The sequence below is a fragment of the Falco rusticolus genome, chromosome 5 (genome assembly GCF_015220075.1).
Source record: "Falco rusticolus isolate bFalRus1 chromosome 5, bFalRus1.pri, whole genome shotgun sequence".
NCBI classification, from domain to species: Eukaryota; Metazoa; Chordata; class Aves; order Falconiformes; family Falconidae; genus Falco; species Falco rusticolus.
The window spans coordinates 83,961,925-83,982,654 of NC_051191.1; the positions used below are offsets into that span (position 1 = coordinate 83,961,925).

Below are 20,730 nucleotides of genomic sequence, written 5' to 3' on the forward strand. Positions count from 1 at the left end.
AGGGAGCACAGCTGGGCTGTTAATGTGTAAAAACAGAGCACTGGGGCCTATGTAGTTAACACACATTGTAATGCCTTGAGGTCTAGGCAATCCACTGAGTGCTCATTATGCTATGTGAACAATAGATTCTCAATTTAGACACAGTTTTAGATGTCTTTTCTTCCAAGTTAATAGCTTTGTCCATGCTAATAAGAAAAGCACATCGCAGGATGTAGTGCCCTTCTAGTCTGATAGCTTAATTTTGCCAGCTGCCATTAGCTATAGCTGTGTGCCCTCATCTAGAGTTGGGGCTCTGAGGGATGTTCCTTGGCGCTGCTTCGAGCATGGATCGGTCGGTCAGCAGCAGCTGGTGCCTCCCGGCCAGAGCCGCGTTTTGCCAGCTGTTGCTGCTGGGAGCCTGCGGTGAGCCCGAATCCCTCGTGTCTGGGGCAGGCCAGCCAGGTAACTTGCAATGGCCTGGCTTCCTTTTTCTTTCCCAGATGTTGCAGGATGGCAGCTCCTACATGTTTGGGCAGAGGCAGCTGGCTTGCTTAGGAGAGTGGCTTTTTGGTTCTTGAAGAAGGCTGAAGAGACGTTCCCTGAAGGAGGGAGCTGCCTGTACTTGCAGCCTTTGTGTTGAGTCTTGTGGTCTGGGGATGTAAAGAGGCATGGCGCTCCCCTGCCCTCCTGGCCTGGTCTGCCAGCCTGCATGGGTTGGTGACACCTGTGACCAGGGCTTACAAGTTCAGTCTCACCTATGACCATGTGCTGCCATGCTGCTGAAACCCCTTGTTGCAGGGCTTCTGGCAATCCCTGGACTGGGCCACCATCTCCAGGGACCGACTGGGCCCGCAGGTGAACATCACCTGGGAAGTGGCTAGCACTGGTGAAGTGCTTCCTGAAAAGCAATTCAGCAAGAGCATGCTGACTCCTGGGTTGGCTGCCCTCGGTGACCTCCCCTGGGCTGTGCCTGGGAGGGATTTGGGCAAGGGCTGGACCTGGGTATGGAGCAAACCACAAAGCAGAACTGCAGCACCTGGAGGTGTCCCCAGGAGCATCTGAGATAGAGGGGAAAGGAAACATGTCTTGACTTTAGCGCACAGGAGGCACAAAGGAGGTAGGCAACATTAAGATGCCAGAACAAGAACTTTGGTGGGTCTGGTTTAAAGTGGACCAAAACAGCTTTGGATGACAGCAGAGTTTGTATTGGCTTTTACTGAACGCTTCCCTCAGTCTAATAGCAGCTTTGCCTTCATGTCCACCAGTATCATAACTCGTCATTCAAATGCTTTCCTGAACGAGTTAGAACCGGTCCCTGGTCAAATTTGCAGAAGCAGGGTTTAAAGATTTTTAGAGGGGTTTTTTTCTTCATCTCTCTTGATAGTTTGGCAGTAGTGGAACTGGTGCTTTCAAATGTAGCCATGTTCTGCTATCCGAACGCCCTCGGTGCTTCAGTGCCCTCATGCACAAACAGCTCAGTGTGGGGCTTAGAACTGAGATGTGCCAGGGCAGGCACCTATCTCTTCTTGTGGTCTGTCAGTGCCCGTACACGTGTGTATGTTTGTTGTCTTTAAAGTTTGCCCTATAGGAACTGAACTCCTAGTCTTTTTTTTTAAAGTCTAAGCACTGATCATGGTGTTAAGCAAACTGTTCAAAGATGTGTGGAGACGCTATTTCGGTAGTGATATACAAACTGTTGCTTTGGTTAGCTGGTAGGGACAAGGAACTGGATTCCAGTGAGCAGCAACGCCGAGAGGAGATGGGTAGGAGAGTGTATTCTTTGGAGCATATGTGCTATGGGGCTATAGATATGGCAGCACAGGTTGCACGTCCTGGCCAAGAGTTAGGGGCTGCTGTCACTAATACCTACAGCTGAAGTCAGTACCATGGGGACATGTATAAAGCATGCTTGGAAATGACCGCTGCATGCTTTGTGGGTCTTAAGGAGAGGAAGAGTCCTTAAGAAATATATTCCTTACAGAAACTGGGTTACTGTAAGCAGAGAACCTGGCCTGGATTGCCTGGTATAGCTTCAGAAGTATCCCTGCTTCGAGCACGGTTTGCAGGAGAGACCTCCAGCCTGAACTATTTCCTAGCGCTAGGCTGTGGTGCGGTGGGTGCTGCAGCGGGCCAGCAGTGTCTGGTGAGATGTCTGCCACGGGCGGGTGGTTGGTGGTGGGGAGCACTGGGGTCTGATGATGATCCTTCAGCTCAGCAAGGGCAGAGGCAGCACAAGGACTAGCGTGGTGTGCCGTGCTATCCCAGTCTTAAAATGTGACACAGGCAAATAACTGAACTGGAGGCAGAGTCTTAAGACGTGGGCCGCGGTGCTGGAGGTCAGCGTGAGTCAGCCAGCAGCACTTTGCCCTCTGGGTCAGGCCCAGCCAGCAGCTCCGGGGCCGGCAGGGGCTCAGCGCAGGGCCCTTTGCCCTCTGAGTCAGTGCTGGGGGCTGGTGCCCGGCAGCGCCGCTTGCCCACCCTTTTAAAGTCAGCTTTACCATGACGACTTCTGTGTCTTAGGCTGGTAAAAGTGGGTGACGCGGGCACCTGGACAGCGTGCCCTTCGAAAACACAAAGTGCCCTTCCCCATCAGTGCTGACATCTGCGTCACGAGGAGGCTCCTGCGTGCTGTTGAACCCCAAAGCTGGAGCCCTCGCTGCCTGGCATCGAAACTTCCCCAGCGGGTTGTTTCCAGATGGTTTTTGCCTTGTCCCATCCCGACTGGACGCATGGGATGGGTTTGCTGCTCTGGGGGCAGGTGTGCCCCTTCGCCCCGAGCGCCCCCCGCGATGGGCGCAGGGGGTCCCAAGGGCGTGCGGGGACCCCTTGGCTGGCGGGCGCGGGGCATTTAGGATCTTCCCGATAAATCCGCCCGTGCGGGTAGCAGGAGCAGCGGGGCAGAGCCGAGCACTGCCGCGCCCAGGCGAGCGCCGCAGGGGCTGCGGGGTTTGCGCTGCTCTTCCAGTGCCATCTGGTGGGACAGCCGGGCCGGCGCGGCGCTCCCGGACCCTCTGCGCAGGCTCCACCGCATTCCCCTCGGGTGCGCGGGGAGGATGGGGAGGGAAGCACCTTGGGAGCAAATAAAAATGGCCCTGAGGTTACAGCGTGGGTCTGGATGGCCTTACCTGCCAGCCCCCACGCTTGCTTTGATGAATGGGGTGGTTTTCCATTCTTCTGCTTTTTTTCACACAGCTTGCTCGTGTGCGTTGCACGTGCCCGCTCTAAAGAAGTTAAAAGTTTACAGCCCTGCCTCTGAAACAGGCCGCTGGGTCTGGCCAGGGCTTGGATCTGGCTCACGTTTGGAGGGAAGGTGCAGCTGTGGCAGGCAACTGCAGTATCTGGATCTGATCTCCAACAGTTTGATCAGGGGGCTGGAGCACCTCTCCTATGAAGACAGGCTGAGTTGAGGTGGTTCAGCCTGGAGCAGAGAAGGCTCTGGGGACACCTTATAGCAGCCTGCCAGTACCTAACGGGGGTCCACAAGAAAGCTGGAGAGGGGCTATTTACAAGGGCCCATAGTGACAGGACAAGGGGTAATGGCTTTAAGCTGAAAGAGGACAGATTTAAGATTAGATATTGGGAAGAAATTCTTTACTGTGAGGGTGTGAGACACTGGAACAGGTTGCTCAAAGAAGCTGTGGGTGCCCCATCCCTGGAAGCGTTCAAGGCCAGGTCAGATGTGGCTTTGAGCAGCCCGGTCTAGTGGAAGGTGTCCCTGCCCATGGCAGTAGGTTGAAACTAGATGATCTTTAAAAGTCCCTTCCAACCCAAACTATTCCATGATCTTATAAATCTCTGGCCCTGAGGCTTGTGGCTCAGATCCAATAGAGGAAGGGGGTGAAGGTGTGACGTTCCCAGTAATGGCATAAAACAAAGCTGTGGGATAATGCATCTGAATGTTTCCTGTGTTGGCTTTGGTTGGATAATTTGTTAATTGGGGGAAAGAAATAAAACTTATCTTTTCTGTTCTGAAGAAACATTTCTGGGTTAAAGGTATATGCAAAGAGGCAGGTAGGGGATTTTTGTCTGTTTGAAGATTCCCTGGACACTGTTCTTCCTTCTCTTATTCCTTCCCTTACACCTGAGGGATTTTGGGAGCCTACCATCACAGGTGAGCACATGACTTCCCAAAACTGAGCCTGAGCTCCCTTGGCTCAGATAGCTTTGGGACATGATCTGTTCTGCTTGAAACCCTCAGCTCTTGCTAAATCTTGGCAGAGATGTGGACGGGGGAGGAATGCACAAATCCTTTTTGGGGTGTAACATTTCTTTCATATCTCTCTAACTTTTCTTTGCTTTCACCATGTTCTGCATGGTACTGTACCGGCAGCGTTTTGGGGAGCTGGTGGTCTCTGTCAAAGTGCTAGAGTGTCACTCCAGCTGGATTTGCTCAGGACACTGTTGCTGCTGACTCAGGCTTGCCTGTGGTGAAGTGCTACCACCTGCCAGAAATTACTGTGGCTTTGCAGTGCTACCTTCTGTTTTATCTGTCCCACTCCCTTTCTCTCCATCCGGTTCTTCCCTGTTTCCTCTTCGTCCCTGGATGCTCAAATGTCCTTTTCTCTGAGCTTTCACAGCTCTATACAACTCATTTCTTCCTAGGTCTCCTGGTATATCAGTATGGCACCCTGGTTCACCTTTTGTCATCAGCAAGGGTGACTACCTGCCAGAAGAGGCCTCTTCCCGGTGCAGCTCTGGCCGGCTTTGCCAGCCATGCGTGAGGAGGGTGTAGGATGCCCCTCTGTCCGCTCCCAGCAGGCTGCCGCGCTCCCACACTGTCCCCTGGAGCTGGGGGAGCTCAGCCCCTGCAGTCAGAACTGCAGCATCCTGCCCCCCCCGCCCCCAACCAGTTCCCTGCAGCAGGGCACAGTGTGGTTGCTGACAGGGGGGTTGTTCAGCCTGGAGAGGAGAAGGCTCCGGGGACACCTTCCAGCAGCCTGCCAGTACCTAACGGGGTCTACAAGAAAGCTGGAGAGGGACTATTTACAAGGGCCCGTAGTGACAGGACAAGGGGTAACGGTGGTTTTAAGCTGACAGAGGGTAGATTCAGATTAGATATTAGGAAGAAATTCTTCACTGTGAGGCTGATGAGACACTGGATGGAACAGGTCATGCAGAGAAGCTGTGGGTGCCCCATCCCTGGAAGCGTTCAAGGCCAGGTTGGATGGGGCTTCGAGCAGCCTGGTCCAGTGGAAGGTGTCCCTGCCCATGGCGGGGGAGTGGAGCTAGATGATCTTTCAGGTCTCTTCCAACCTGAACCATTCTGTGATTCTATGATCCCCTCTAACCAGCCAAATCCCTCAGGAGCTGCCTGAATCCCTTTGATTAGGTATCTGCCATCCCTTACTAATTAACTGTCCAGTGTTGGGCCTTGGGGCCCCATTCTCCATGCTTTTTTATGCTCTTCCCTTGAGTGCAAGGGCTCTGCTCTTCCTTTATTACCTCCACGACCTTAATCTCTAGGAGAGGAGAAAGGTGGTGTGGAGAGGGAAGACCAAGAGGGTGGCATGCGTTCACTTCTGATGCTCTGCTCACCCAGGTGCAGGGACAAAAAGCCAGGACTGGGTTTAGGCTGTCTTCAGCTGAGTGACCTGGAGGAGGACTGTGTTAGCTAGAGATGCCATGAGAGCAAGTGATGGCAGGGCTGTCCCACCAGTGGGCAGCCAGGGTCCAGGTAAGGTCAGAGGAGAGGGTTTTATGAAAGGACTGGGTGTGTGCTGTGCTTGAATAAGGTCTTGTGAGAAAGTCTTGTGCTATCGGTGTTCCATTCGAGAAACTGAACAAAACCACACATAAGGCTGGGTGATGATAAATACTTCGTTACGTGAATGAGAGTAAATGGAAAGAATACAATTTGGCTGGAGAAATTCCTCGCCCTCCATTTCTGTCTGTCTTTCTTGCTCTCTGCTTTGCTTTCCAGAACGCAGCAAGCTGCCTTCCCCGTGTCTGTGCTCAGGGGGAGACCACACAACTGGCAGAGCAGCAGGGACATTCTCCCTGGACGACTGCCCTGGTACCAAAGGTTGCCCGACTGGCAGCCCAGCTGGCTGGGGGAGCTGAACCCTGCTCGGATGATGAGAGCCACATCAGCAACCCCCTTCATGCTGCTGGCTACAGAACCTCAAGCTGTATATTAGCACCTGACTGTCTCCTGAGCAACCTCCATCTGACAGATGCTTTGGATAAGTAATCTAAGAAAGACTATACTGATGCCAGTGGCTAAAGAATAAAAACAGGGCAAGCACACAAGATGTTCTTCTTTAATGCTTTTCCCCATTCCTAATGTTATCAGAATAGAAACTTACTGAGTAGAGTATGGTTACTGTGCATTAAGTAAACTCTCAGTGCATTTCTCTCTCATTATTTTTCCCCCAGTTTCCACCTTTAAGCCAAACAAGCTTTCAGGATGCCCAGCATCCTGGGTTAAGGAGCCCATTGCCCTACTCCGTTTTGTGAAGAACCACCTTCCTTCATTAAACTCTCTCCTGTTCTCTTCTTTCAATGCCTGATAGTTCTCGCATTAAAAGAAACAGAAATGGCTCAATCCTCACTCAGCCTTTCCTCGATGATTTTGTAAATCTCTGCCTCTTCCCATCTTCAGGGTGGAAATGTCCCATCTTAATTTGTTGCTCTTTATGCGGCAGTCATGCTATACCTTTTTGTCACCCTTGTCTTCCCCTGAGCCTTTTCTGGACCCACTGTATACTTCTTGAGATCATTTGAGTTATGAGGACATAACCATAAGGTGCTATAGCAATATTTTCTGTTCTGTTCTTTGTGCCTTTTTTCCACCATTCCTGATGCTTGATTTGCTGTTCTTTCTGCCTCTGAACAGATTTTCTCATACAACTGTTATAATCTGACATTTTTCTTTATGCGTACCAATAGTTAGCTCAAAGCTCATTATTTTATATGTGAAGTTAGGGCTGATTTTCCTAAAGTGCATTGCTTCATTACCCATTTCTCTGAAGGGCATTGCTTACCTACACAGGGCTCTCTCTGTCCCTTTACCACCCTGCTACTCAGTCTCATTCTTTTGCAGTTCCTTGCAACTGGCCCTTGAATAACTGCCTTGGATAATTTGGTATCGTTAGCAGATTTTGTCATATCATCCCTCTTTGCCATGTTGTTTAAGGAAATGTTAGCGTGTGTCCTATGACAGACCTGGTGGAGTTCTGCAGGTGCTCGCCCTCCACTGACAGAACTGACCGTTAATTCCTACCCACCTTTCCTGTCTGCTTACTAGGAAAAGATCTGCCACCTTATCCCATGGCTGCCCACTTTCCTTAGAATTCTTTGCTGAGGAACTTGAGGTAGCTAGATTATTCACATGCATGTGATCATTGACCCCTTCAAAGAACTAAAAGAGGCAGGATTTCCTTACAAGAGTTATATTGACTCTTCCCAAAGTACATCATACTTATATACATGTCCATTCATCTTTTTCTTTTGTTATAATCTCTACTAACTTGGCTGTCACAGATGTAAAAGCTTTAACTTCCTAAGTCTCCCTAGACTTCTCCTCTCCCCTCTCCTTGACTTATTCCTTGCCATCCTGCAATTTGCTGATTAAAAGGCAGTTTTAAGGCAAGAGGCCACTCACTGCTCTTAGCAACTGTTTCACCCCTGAGTTTCTTGGAAACCCCTGGGGCTACCTTGCCCAGACCTACTAATTCCATATATTTTGCACGCTTTTATTTTGGACAAGTCCTTTGGTTTAGTCTCCCGCAAAACAGGGTTCTTGTGGGGGTTTTCTCCAGTTTCTTCCACTGTCACAAATAATTAATTTAGCTTTGTTTTGACGTCCTTGTTCTCTCTGACTGCTTCTTCTATTCCCTGCACCTTCAACCTTCAGTTGTCCCCAAAGCTTGTGAAAAGGTTTCTGCTTTCAGTATCCAAAGGAAAGGATTTATTATACATTCTGATGTCTTCTGCTAGTTGATTTTCAGACTCTTTTTTGACCTTTGCTGTGTTGTGGTTTTACACTTAATGCAGGACACGATCATTTCAATTTTCCTGATTTGGATGCAAGGTCAGCTTGTTGAAGAATGCATACTGATAATCCCTTTGGCTCAACGTTTTAGCCATGTCAGCTTCCTTTTGCCTTTTGTCAAATCTTCTAAAGAGGTACCAGGTATTGGCCTTGGGCTGCCCATGTGATGTCCCTCTGTAACCTCCACGGCACCTCTGATGACCGAATTCCTTCAGCTGCCCCTCTCCCTTCTGACCAGGTTGTAACAAGCGTGCCTCACCTCCCTGCAGCTTCCACCACAGCAGTGCTCAACTTCAAAAGGGGATTTTTTTGGGATGTGTGGGGTCACAGCTTTAGGATTCAAGTCCTTTGCTTATGAATTCAATTTTAACTCAATCGGTTCACCTTGATTTTCAAAAGAAGTGAGGCAACGTGCGATGGTGCTGTCGCCCCTGTCACATGAACTGCTTGCTAAATTGGGTGAAGCTGGCTGTGAAGTGGAAGGCTTGCAGATGTTACCTTATTCAAATGTCATTGACAAGTAGGGGACAAAGAGTGTTAGTGCCTCTGCTGCTTTCTCCTTGGGTCAGCTAGCCGAATGGTGCCCGCGCCGCTTGCAGAGCAGCCACCTGAAGGCAGCAGCTGGAGCCTGAGTAAGGAGGGAAAGCAGGGCTGTTGTGGTGAGCAAACACACCAGTCCTGGAAAGGAGCTGGGGCTTGCAAGGTACGAGGTGTGTGGGCGGTACCTGGCAGAGCTGAGCGGGGCTGAGATGAAAGATGTCTGTGGGGAAGCACAGGTATCGCGGGAGGACGAGGGTGTGCTGCATGGGGTGGGCAGAACACGGGTGGAGGGGGAAGGGAGGAACTGAGGAACAGCTTTGGGAATGCAAGGGAACAAATAGTGAGATCTGGGGGGGATGTTTGAGCAAGGTTTTCTTTTTCTTTATTGTCAGCCCCACAACTAACTGCTGTGCTCAATTTTCCCTGTCTCCCACCTGTTTACACGCCACCAGCGTGTATGACATTCAGAGCATCAATTTTACCCTCAGGAGTATCACCTCACTGTTGTTGCACAAAAGCCCAGTGTTGTATCCTGTGGAAGTATGATTCAGGGTTGAATTTTCACAGCAAGCAACAACGCTGGTGTCTGAGAAGGAAAAATTGAGCCACCTCCTGACGTTTGAGCGCAATTTAGTCTATTCTAATAAAATGGGCAGCTAGATCCTGAATTTGCATTTGAAATGCCTCAGCTGTGTTTGGAGATGTATTTCAACAGCAGAAAGCTCATGAAGCTACATGGAGATTTTCTTCTCTGTCTGCTGATTGTATTTCCCTTTTCTTCACAGCGGAAAGCTTGAAACCCTGCCGTGAAGTAAGCCTTTTCCCCATGAGACTGTGAGTCTGCTGTGACTTGGTTGGCCGGGGATGGGGGGAAGCACACGGAGCGCTACCCCGACTGAAATCTCAGCGTGAAATTTTGAGGGCATAACTAGGTTTCAGCAAACAATTATTTTTTTTTAATTGTTTAAAATTAACAATTTTAATTCAGTTAAATTAAATTCTGAGGCTTAATTCCAGTGAGAGGGCCAAGCATAAAGACAAAGGAAAGTGCTGGAAGGATGTTAGAAAGAAAAGCAGGCGTCATGCGTCTTCTCAAGGGACCAAGCTTCTGTCCTGCAGCTCCTCTTCTTCTTCTATAAAAGTCAGCTTTTTTTGGCAAACAAAATAAAAAGGAGAAGTGAAGCCAGCTCAGCGCATGTGAGACATGAGGAGGCTCGTTGGTAAAGACATCCAGCTACACGTGCACTGTTTGTTTAGGGGCAGTTCTCCATAATCTGTGTTCAGGTGTACACTACATCCCTCCCTTGCCCTTTACCTTCTGCCATGTTGTTCACCTCTGTTGTCTGATGCGTGTTCTTCCTTCCACTGTCCTACCTCACCTCCAACTCTGCCCTGTGCACCCTCCGTGCTAGCTCCCTGGGTGTCCTGCAAACATCTCATTCTGGTCTGCCTTGAGGAAATTCCAGCTAGCCAAACAAACTAAGCCAAGCTTCCTCCTTCTACTTTCTGGTTGTTTTGGAGACCTTATTGTGGCTTTTCACTACCTAGAAGGGGCTTGTAAGAAAGATGGAGATTATACCAGCACCTGTAGTGACAGGACAAGAGGCAGAGGTTTCAAACTGAAAGAAGCTAGACCTAGATATAAGGGATAAATTCTTTATGATGAGGTTGGTGAGACACTGGAACATGTTGCGCAGAGAAGCTGTGGATGCCCCATCCCTGGGAGTGCTCCCAGGTTGGATGGGGCTTTGAGCAACCTGGTCTAGTAGAAGGTGTCCCTGCCCGTGGCATGGGGGTTGGAACTAGAAGATCTTTGAGGCTCCTTCCATCCCAAACCATTCTGTGACTCCTAAGTCCTGTCCGCTGACTGAACCCTTCTCACCTTTTTCCCCTGGTTATCCTGACTCATTGGAATTTCTTCTCAGAAGTCCTTCTGATTCAGCGTGTATCTTGGCAGCCATCTCCCTTTGTTATCTCCTTTCACACCTGCCCGGCTTGAATCAGACTAAGCAGCAGTCTGACATTTTTCCCAAGGTAATATCAGAGGCCTTTACCAGAAAGCAGAAAAGGGAGGTAAATGACAGTATGGAGTAAGAAATCTAAACCAGCCCCTTTCAGCCTCAGAAATGGAGCCTGAATCCCTGAAGCAAGCACTCCTCTGAACTTCACCAGGCTGGAAATCAGGTTGTGATAGAAAGGTCTCTGTGTGTGCTCTTCCCAAAAACCTCTCAAACCATCAACACCATTTCTTTTTATTCCACTTTGCTTGTTCTCCTCCCTGACCCTGGCCTAATCCCTCTCTGTTTCTTCTTGGATTATTCAGATTATTTCTATTCCTCTGCCTAAGGCTGCAGTTTCCCAGTCTCATTTCTAAACAGTTCCTCATTTGAGATTTGTTCTAGTGCTAGCTGCCAGCTGGGCTGACTTCCTAGATGAGAGATAGAAAAAAATGCCAGCAAATAATAGCAAATAGCATGCAATAAGCAATACAGCTTAACTGCAAGAGAAAAGTGAGGGCAGAATGTGTTTTGGTATTGGGCTGGGCTACAGGTTAAAGTGGGCTAAGGCTCATGCTAGCTGCAAACCTAAGAGCAATGGCAGGATTACTAACAGGTGAAAGAAGACGTGAAGGTAAGGGAAGGAGAGAGAGTTAAAAACAAGGATGAAAAAATAAAAAAAAATTAGATCTTTAAACGGAAATCTCTCAGCTGAGTATCTGGTATGGGGAAAGAGTGCAACTTCCTTTCCAGTTATTAAGTTCTCATTTTTCTTTTCTCAGAAGTTTCCATAGTGCTGGGGCTGATTTCCTGGGCTAAGAAACTGAAGATCGGTTCCAGAGCATTTCTGAGATCCCCAGAATCCTCAAGTTATCTCAGTGCTTCTAGAGTTCAGCGCAGCAGATGTGAAAGGCTCAGTGCGTTGTTGGTGCCTCTCTCTGGAACCAGAGACCTGAAAGGCCCACGGTTTACCTGGCAAAACTAAAGACAGGGCCAGCGATCACACTGTGATTAAATGGCATCAGAAGTCACCTACGCTGAGGTGAAGTTCAAGAATGTATCACCAGCTGCAGTGGTCAAAGGTAAGGAATGGATGGGTTATTCCAGGGAAGAGGACCTGAAGAACAGGGAATAGAGATTTCTCCTTCTGTGATTCTGGTTCCTTCTTGGTCTTGACAAATTGAAAAAAGGAGTTGTCTACTATTAGGTGAGCAGGAGACTGGAGGAGTTTTGAAGTGAGAGGGTCAAGGAATGTCTACAAGAGGAGAGGTGGGAGTCTTTGGGTGCTTGGAGTTGCAACATGAACAAGGATGACCACTGGGAGCAAAATCAGTGGGTTTCAAGTGAGCATTCAGTAAAAAATGTTTTTTGGCTCCCTTAGTCTCCTGGTTGCAACACCAACAGTTGCGAACGGTAGAGAGTCCAGGATGGGTGCTGTACAGTCATAGTGCTCAGTCCTGGTGCAACGCCAGTGGCAGCTGCCTCCTTACATGTTATGTAGTCTTGGATGAGAGAGTAAAATTTTGGACAAATGCTGAGTACCAACAATAAAGACTATGGTTTATTGCAAACAATCTGCTCTCTCACGAAGGTGACGAGCCTCCCAGGGCAGCAAATGGCAGCAAATGGCAGCAAATAAGCCCGAGCCCTGGCTGCTGCTGCCCTTGCCCCTGAGAGAGCGAGGCCACAGAGTGCTGCTTGTGCAGAGAGAAGGAGCAGAGAGCCAACGTGCCTCCTTACAGCAGAGCAGCCAGTTGCCCTCTGCAGCTTCGTGAGAGGTGGCACTGGTGGCAGAAACTTATAGCCCCATTGTCCTTGGTTGATTGAGTCCTTGGTTTGATTGAATTTGGTTGATTGAATGGTCCTCGGAGAAGAGAGGCTCAAAAGCTAAAAGGAAGAATGGGCTTGAAGAGAACACCCTAAAATATACAGAGGAAAAATTATCTAAGATTTGGAGGAAGATCCAATTCTGTGTTAGATGTCTGCCTCTCCTGAAAAATAATTAACACACCAAACTAATTTTTATTGCTATTAAAAATCACAGTTGTAAAAATGTGTCTTTACTAGGCTTTGTGCAAATTTAAGGCATGTTCTGATCAGTATGTATTCTGTAGTCATTATGCCACAAATAGGAACGCATAGAGGTGCTCGTTGCTTCCACCCTTAGATACAGGACCCTACACAACAGCAGGTTCCAGAGATGTGAAGGTATGTGTGCATAAATGAATGAACGAATACATAAATTATTATTGCTGCTAAGGATATTAACTTGCCTATTTACGGCTTTACCTCAGTTTTGCAATCCCCGACAGAGCTCCAGGTTATTCCTTGCCCGCTCTGAGGCATGAGTCATGGAAATAAGGGATGTACATACTCCTGACTGACTTGGAAGTTCACTGTCTTTGATGCACCAAGATTAGTTGGTTACAGCTAGCATTTCCATCATGGTGAGGAGGGGGTGGTGGAAGTTCCCCGTTGTGTTCCCAATGACCTGCTCCAAAGACACCTGATCCAGCCACGTTTGCTTGAGCCGCTGATGCCAGGCTCATGCTACCGGTTTGGGGGTGTGCTCATTGTCTGTCTTTGGGTGCACATGTCCAAGTGATCACACCACACACTTATGTAGCTGTAGCTTATACTTTGAGTTTGGAGAAGTGTCCAATAGTACCATGACGCACAGTACTAATGTCTGTCAGAGCATCAGGGTATGCTTGTAGGACGAGAGTTACGATTAAAAATTATTGAAAGGAATTTTGAAATTGAGAATTATTGAGGAAACCTTGCTGCTCTGTTGTCCTTCTGAGCAGTTACTCTGGCCATGCAGACTTCATGCTGTGGTGGCCAAGCACACCTGGGTTTTCCCATTTTGTAGCCTCTTCCAGTTGTGCTCTAGAGATGCCAAAATTGGCGGTCACTGGAAGATAAAGAGGACAAGGTAGCAGCTAATCAAACAACTTATAATCCTTGGCAAGAGATGGCAGAGACCACTGGGGTGGGTTTCACAGCACAGTGCAGTTAGCTTTCCTGCATTTCCGACCAGGATTTCCTGGGTAGAAACATAGGTGTCTGTGCAGTACCACACCTGTCGCACGTGCCTAGGAAACACGGGGTTTACATGTTGAATAACCAGCATATGCTCTCAAGTCTGTTGTGTTGTGATCATGATGGACACATTGCAAGCATGCCCACTAGCTGTAGGAAACATTTTGCAGGGAGATTATCCCACTGAGTACGCACAAGACTTACTGCGCTGCAGTTGTGTTGGTGAGGTGCATGCATTCCGGCGGTGCTTTCTCTGCAACCTGGGTGTGAGTGTGGGATGCACGGGCTGAACAGTCCATCTATGGGCAGGCAGCACAGCAGAAAATCATTTGGATTGGTCAGATCTATTGTCTGAAAGAGGTGGCTGGACTCCAGATCATGATTCAGGTCCTTGTTATCACTGCAGACAAAAGCTGTGGCCAGAAAAACGTGATTTGGCCAGGGAAATCTGAGTCTTGTCTGTTCATGAATGTTTTCTCTTCTGATAATGAAACATGATGCTTTTTGCCCTGCTGTAACAGCCTCCCCCAAGCCTTTGGGAAGCAGTCAGAGGGAGGAGGTTTCTGGAAGTCTTGCTTACTAGGCATGGCTGGCAGGCACTTGTTGCTGCTGGCAGGCTTGGGAGTATCATGCTGAACAATCAATGAGGTTTCTCCAAAGCTTATCCATAATATCAGTCTCTCCCAAAATGCCTTCACTCCTGTCCTGCAGTGAGTGCTGCTGTCTCTTTACCCTCCTGTTTGCCCTGACTTTGCCCTGTGTACCTGCTGCAACCTAGAACAGTCTCCTTACAAGTGTTCGCTTCTCCTTCCCTGGGACCCATTCTCCTGCCTGCTCCCGAACCTCCTCAGTACTGGCACTGTCCCTCTGCACAAAAGTCAGGCCCTGGCAAGTCTGAATCCGAGCGGGATACTCTACTCATGCTGCTGAACGCAGCCCTCCCTTCTCCCCAGGCATCCAGCACAGCACAACCTGGTTTTACTACAGCAAATCTCTGAACCTTGGAAAGCATTCTCTGAATCCTGGAAAGCAGAGATGGAAGGGAAAAATATTTTTTTTTCTCTTCCAATGATTCTGTGCCGTCATAGCATTGCACATGTTTTGTCTCATTCGGCTTACACCAACCTTCTGTACAGAAAGTTCAAAAAAACTAAGAAGGACCAGAAGCAGGCATAAAAAGGTTTCTGGGGAGAAGTCAACATGAGATCTTCACATGAACGTCTTAAGTACCACAGACAGACCATGTATTTGTATTTGTATTTGGCAGCTTTGAGCTCAATCTAGAAAGACATGGTTTCACTCCGGATTTGAAGGCCATGTGAGGACCTCACCCCTAAACACCGGCGATGAGTACTGCTAGCTCACCAGCTGGGCTGGGGCTGTGAACATCACTGCTGAACATGACCTTCCCCCAAACCCACAGTGCTCCCCTGCTCTGTCCCAGCCCGCCCCTCTCTCAGCCTGTGTAACTCTCAGAACTGAAACTGCATGGTTTTGGAGCCGCTCTCTCTTGAGTCGTACATCCATGGTTTGGGGACTGACTGAAGCATAGTTGACGGAGGTGTTGTGTTTGGTGTGTTCCTTCACTTGTAGTACCTCTTGATGTGAAGAAGCGTGAGTCCCATCCCCAGAAATACCCGCTATGGCTCCCATGGCTGACCTCACTGCTGCTCCTCTTGGTGTGCATTGCCCTTGTTGTTGTTCTCTTTGGTGAGTATGTGCAGGTGGGTTACAAGGGAGGGGTCTGGGGGAAGTGCTGGGAGAAAAGCAGAGAAAGCAGAGCCCAGAGTGGAATACGTTCCAACCAGGGAAGAGCTTTACTTAGGAGCAGTTTTGTCATGAGAAAGGATGCAAGCACCAACATTTGGGCTCAGGAAACCAGACGCTGAATATTTGAAAGGTATGTTTAGGAGCAAGATCTTTCCTGACTACTTAAACATTGGGGATTTAAGGGTATGGTTGCAACTTGACACAAACTTCTCTCTTGCAGGCCAGCCAAACCAGATGTTTAGGCTAACTGGTATGTGGGAGCTAGGACTACCACAGCGTTATGCCGTGTAGTTCTGTTACACCCATTCTCTTTGTTAGAATGATGGAAAGAGTTAGGTGGAAAGGGGATTCTGGAGGTCTCTAGTCTAATGCCCTACTTGAAGCATGGCCATCTTCTGAATTTCAGGGTGGTTTGGGCTATCTGTAAGGTCTCAGGCTTTTCTGCCCTGACCTTGCGTAGGTCTGCATACATCCACCAGATCTTCTACTGTTTACCCTGAGGCCTTTTCAGTGTTCCCACTTTGCACATACCCACCTTGCACAGCCTCTTTGGAACTGTGAAACAATTGACTACCTTCATAGCACACTAAAGGAACTTGGTTACATTCAGCAGAGGGGGCACAAGTGTCCATAAAGGTAACTGGATCTGCACTTGAGCTCTCTTTGTGCTTGGACACTTCATGTCCTAATGGAAAACCTGGTTTTTCACAGTCCTGGCATCTCTAGGATTAACTGTGTGGTGCGAACTCTCACACCTTTTTAGTATCAATTGCAGTGTACTAGAATAATGCATAAAAAGTTACTCTTACACAGTTTGTGGAGATTGTGGTCACTGTTACATTCTTGTTTTCTGCTAAAGATCATTTACAGCATGTTTGCACAAATTGTCAGTAAAGATGGCGGATTCTGGAAGAGGTTGTCAGGATAAATTGCTGCCCTTCCTTTTGCTGTCATCAGTTCCTGAGCCCCAGAAGTTTGTATTGCTTTGCTCCCAACTTTTTTTCACAGTTTTCTGTTTTTCACAGTATTCTGTTAAATGGTTGGGGGGGTTTAGGGTGGGCTTTTAGAGTCTGACACTGGCCAGGTTTTTTAAGGTATTCCACATACGGAAGGTTTAATCTTTAACGGCGAATTTACTTATCCAAGTTAATTGATGGTACATCGGATTTTGGTTTGGCAGAGTGTTACAGCAACATACGTAAATGAAAACACAAGTACAAATTGTGCTTAGCAGAGGGTAGCAATTGCAATGCACATTTCAATCACAATATAAATGTGATTCTCCTTACCAGTCTCTGCAATGTGCTCAACATCGAGACACTGAGTGTTCCCAGTGACCAAGGAGCATGTGGGTTAAAGCCAGATCAGGCCCATTGCTTTCTTGAGATATGTTTTTGTTAGTCATTCAGTTTTTCACACTATTTTGGGCTAAGCCACGTACGTGCTTGCCCCGTGCTGGTCCGGCTAACTGACTAGCTGACCAGCTGACATTGCTCTCTTCTTGATCATTAGAGGGATGAACAGTTACACAGCTGGTCAGCTCACTCAGCTGGTACGACTGGTTGATTCACTCATGTGGACTAAAGGCCATCGTTTGGTCCCCTTTGTGTTGAGAGAAGGTCACCTCGCTTTGCAAAGGTGTGGTCAGTCACGCATCACCCTTGCCCAACTTCTCTGAGCCTTCTTCTGTTATAGGAATTCACTAATGAGGCACAGAGGCTGCTATGATCACCCTGCCCTCCCCACTAGTAAAAGTATTTCTAAATGAAATGGTTGATAAAAATAGACATCTGTAATACTTAGCACACCCTGAGCAGCTTCCAGCCAATATCCCTGAGTGTTTCAGTTAGCGATAAGTCCTTCAGGTTGTGGATGTGGCCTGCTGACACCTGTCACCAGCACTGCATTATTTATTCATAAACTGGCTAGTAAGTCCTAGAAGTTTACTTTCCACCCTGGTTTCAGCAGCTCTAGCTGTATGTGGTTACCTCCAACTGGACTGGTTTTGTTGCTGGTGAAATAGTCCCATCTGATGTGTTACTCATCCAAACGACTGTTGATGTCTACCTTAGGAAGAGACAAATGGTGCCACCGAAGCGCTGCTTTTTATTCACTGATTGTAAAGAGATTTAGTCAGGCAGCTTGGCTGTGTAGGTACCTACATGGTAGATGTTTGTGCTCGGGTGGAATCAATCATCTCACCCTGTCTGGCATGTCCTCAGTGTGAAATCCTTCCAGCGGTCCTTCTGCTCTCTGACGTGGAAGATTGTCTCCTTCTGGCTGGGAAGGCAGCCACGCCACTTGTTTGGGACGGTTTTCTCAGAGCTGTGGACTAGGGATCCACGGACCCTGCACCTGCAGCCCCGCAGTGCCCGAGGGGGCCCAATTCCAGCTGCTCGGTGCTGGGACAGACTGATGATAAACCGCAGGCTATGACCACCAGGCACTGCTTGGATGGGTCACAGGCTTCTCTAGCTTTGTCACGAGGTCATCCTGGCCAGATCTTGTCAGTCAGTGGCTGGAATCATCCTTGCGGACAGCTGTGGGATGCTGCCTGTCCCCCTCGCTGAGAGGATGGCAGTTACCGCTTGTGAAATGGAAAGAGACAGCCTGAGGGGAGGCGATGCTGGGGCAGCACTTGGCAGGGAAGTGGAGAAGCAAGAGTGAAGCCCAGAGATGGTGTGTGAGCAGCTGGGAGGAACTGGTAATCCTGCTGCCTTTCCTTTCCCTTTCCAGCCGCTCCCTTCTTCCGTAAGAGGTGTCCAGGCCCAGAGCCCTACAACAGAATTTCACGGAGTGGCTGTGTGTCTCAGAGGTGCCACGAGGCAAAGGTCGGTAGTGCTGGCAGGGGTGCAGGAGGTCTTTGAGGTGGGGACGATGAATGCTGGGTCTGCTCTGACAGCAAGCGGCGCAGGAAGCAGACTCCGGAGAGGCAGGCTCCAGAGGAGAGAGGTGGGGAGCAAAAGGATTCCCTGCTGACAGCTTGGAGGGGGGGAGAGGGCCACGTTGGCGATGTGCAGGAGGGCAGGGTGGCTGTGAACACTGACAAACAAAAGGGACAGCATGCAGCAGCACAGGGAAGGTTAGCAACGGAGCAATAATAAAAGTGCAGCTCTTGTCAGGGAAAGAAGCGATAGATATCCCCAGTTCCCTGGGGCTAAAGCCCTAAAGGAGTCTGTACAAGGAGAAGTCAATCCAGATCACCAAAATAACTTTGTCAAGACCTGAGGTCATGTTACAAGGATGACCGTGGGTCTGTGTACACAAAGCTCTCTGGTCATACCCCAAAGCAATAGGAAGGCATATCTGTACTATCCTTGTTTTTTTCAAGCACTTCATGTCAGAAAAAGTGATCTAAGCAGAACACGAGCATTGTCCCTGGGTAACGGGGATCCTTGGAATCACCATCTCTCTCTAACATTCATCTCCGTGGTCCCTCCCTGCACAGAGGGAGGCTTGACGTGCTGCCCCAAGGGCTGGAAGCGCTTTCAAGGAAGCTGCTATTACCTGTCCACTGGTGCGATGTCCTGGGATGACAGTAAGCAGAACTGCACTGGGATGGGCTCCCACCTGGTGGTGATCAACAGCGAAGCCGAGCAGGTACGTGCAGGGCTGAGAGAGGGGCACAGCTGCCAGGGACACGGTGCCAGGTCCTGGAGGGGACTGAGAGCCCCTCCTGCAGGGGAGGGGGGGATGTCGATGTCCTTTCCGCATCCCTTCAGCACCAGCTCCCCGCTGCCACTGCCCCCCTCGGGGACTCCTGCCGCTTCCCTGTGCTCCGTCCTGCACCTCATGGACTTTGCACTCTCCCCGATTTCCAGGATTTCCTCTCTAGTGAGCTAAGACAAATTTCAAGAACAGAGAATTACTACATCGGCCTGAGTGCACAGGAGGTGGGCCAGTGGCGCTGGGTGGACCAGACTCCATTTAATGTGACGGCAGCGTGAGTATCCCCCGATGGAGAGTGTTTGGTGTTGCTCCTAGTACTGCAAGAAAGTAGGGGAGATGTGAGGGTGTCTGTTGGTGTGTGAGAGGGAGATGAGACAACTCCTTGTGAGAAGTCAATGATGGAGTAAGAGATGGATGCATAGGACACCAGGTTCACATGCCCTATCCATGCTGGTTATTGGTTATTAATTAACTAAACTGTGATGTGGTCATCAATGCTATAGGCACAGATGATAGCTGCATCTTGCCAGCAGGAAGACAACCTTCAGAGATGACCAGCTTGCCTGACCTCCATAGTGTCCCCCCATGCCTATGTGCACACACATACATCAGCATGGCCATGGCTGGTGCTGTTATGCTGTGGAAAGATAGTGCACAGGGAACGATCACCAGGGCTGTCCTTGCTGAGTCCTTTTTGAGGACAAACTTGTCCTGGAGGCAGACACAGGCCTCGGCTGGGGTGTGAAATGCATCATGTAGTGCATCATGGGAGCAGCTTCCCCAGCAGGACTGAGCAGGACCCCTGTGGCGTTGGCTATAGGAAGAAAGCAGATTTCCACCATAAGACTGATGCCAGTGGGATATCAGAGTGGTAGGAAGCGTACCGCTTCTGTCTGTGATCAGCATCTGGAATTTTTCTTTCTGCCCTCCCAGCCTTGCATCCCGCTGTGGGATTTTTTAGCAGTGCTCTACAGGGTATGCTGGGGAGTAACACATCTGTCTCTGTCTCAGGTTCTGGAGGAAAGATGAACCCAGTAACAAGGATGATCAGAAGTGCGTTGTAATGCATAAGTTTTCACCACCACCTAACAACTGGAACGATGTCAAATGTGAGCGTCATCATCGAATTTGTGAAGCTGCAGCAGTAACTGTGTGATGGGGATACCTTCATCCTGACTAAAACTGAGACGTGAGCAGTGAGCTGGGAACAGCGCAGAGCTGTGCTGGTGGGAGGGGTGGGGGGCCCTGAAGCCTGCATCTCCATGTGCTGGGTGGGACATGTGAGTGGAGATGATATTACCCTGTGTCCAGCATCCCAGTGCACATAATGGCTCAGGGAACACAGGAAGTCTCAGAGTTATCAAGCAGGTCCTGGGCTCTTGTGTCCTCTTCTCTCTGAGTGGGTCTAGAGCCACCGGCTGAAAAGAGGTTGAGTTCTCCAGGAAGAAGACAGATGTTCAGAGCTGCAATCTCCTTTGTCTTCTTGAGCAGAGGTGCCTACTTTTTGTTGAGTCACGCAGAGCATGTCCTCTAGTTGCACTGGTTTTGCTGAACAAATACTGAATTCTTACACAAGAGAAAATACAATATTAGGCCAATGAAAGGCTCTGTGCTGTGTGTGTATCTCACTTTCTCTTTCCCTCTCTAAGTTGCAGGTGTTTTCTATAATCATAGAATGGTTTGCGTCAGAAGGGACCTTAAAGATCACCTAGTTCCAGCCCGCTGCCCTCTCCAGCTTTC

At 49.0% G+C, this 20,730-nt stretch overlaps 1 protein-coding gene across 3 annotated transcripts; it reads left to right on the forward strand.

Moving 5' to 3' along the window:
• Positions 1-9,520: 9,520 nt before the first annotated feature.
• Positions 9,521-20,596, forward strand: LOC119148133 (C-type lectin domain family 4 member A-like). Of its 3 annotated transcripts, none has more exons than XM_037387832.1 (6): positions 9,521-9,732; positions 11,292-11,591; positions 15,145-15,261; positions 18,770-18,921; positions 19,143-19,264; positions 20,002-20,596. In XM_037387832.1, the coding sequence occupies exons 2-6, from the start codon at positions 11,525-11,527 to the stop codon at positions 20,144-20,146; spliced, it is 603 nt and encodes a 200-aa protein (XP_037243729.1). In that variant the 5' UTR covers positions 9,521-9,732; positions 11,292-11,524; the 3' UTR covers positions 20,147-20,596. The 3 variants fall into 3 exon arrangements, with proteins under 3 accessions (XP_037243729.1, XP_037243730.1, XP_037243728.1); XM_037387833.1 differs by lacking the exon at positions 9,521-9,732 and adding an exon at positions 10,325-10,696; XM_037387831.1 differs by lacking the exon at positions 9,521-9,732 and adding an exon at positions 10,892-11,143.
• The last annotated feature ends 134 nt before the right edge of the window (positions 20,597-20,730 follow it).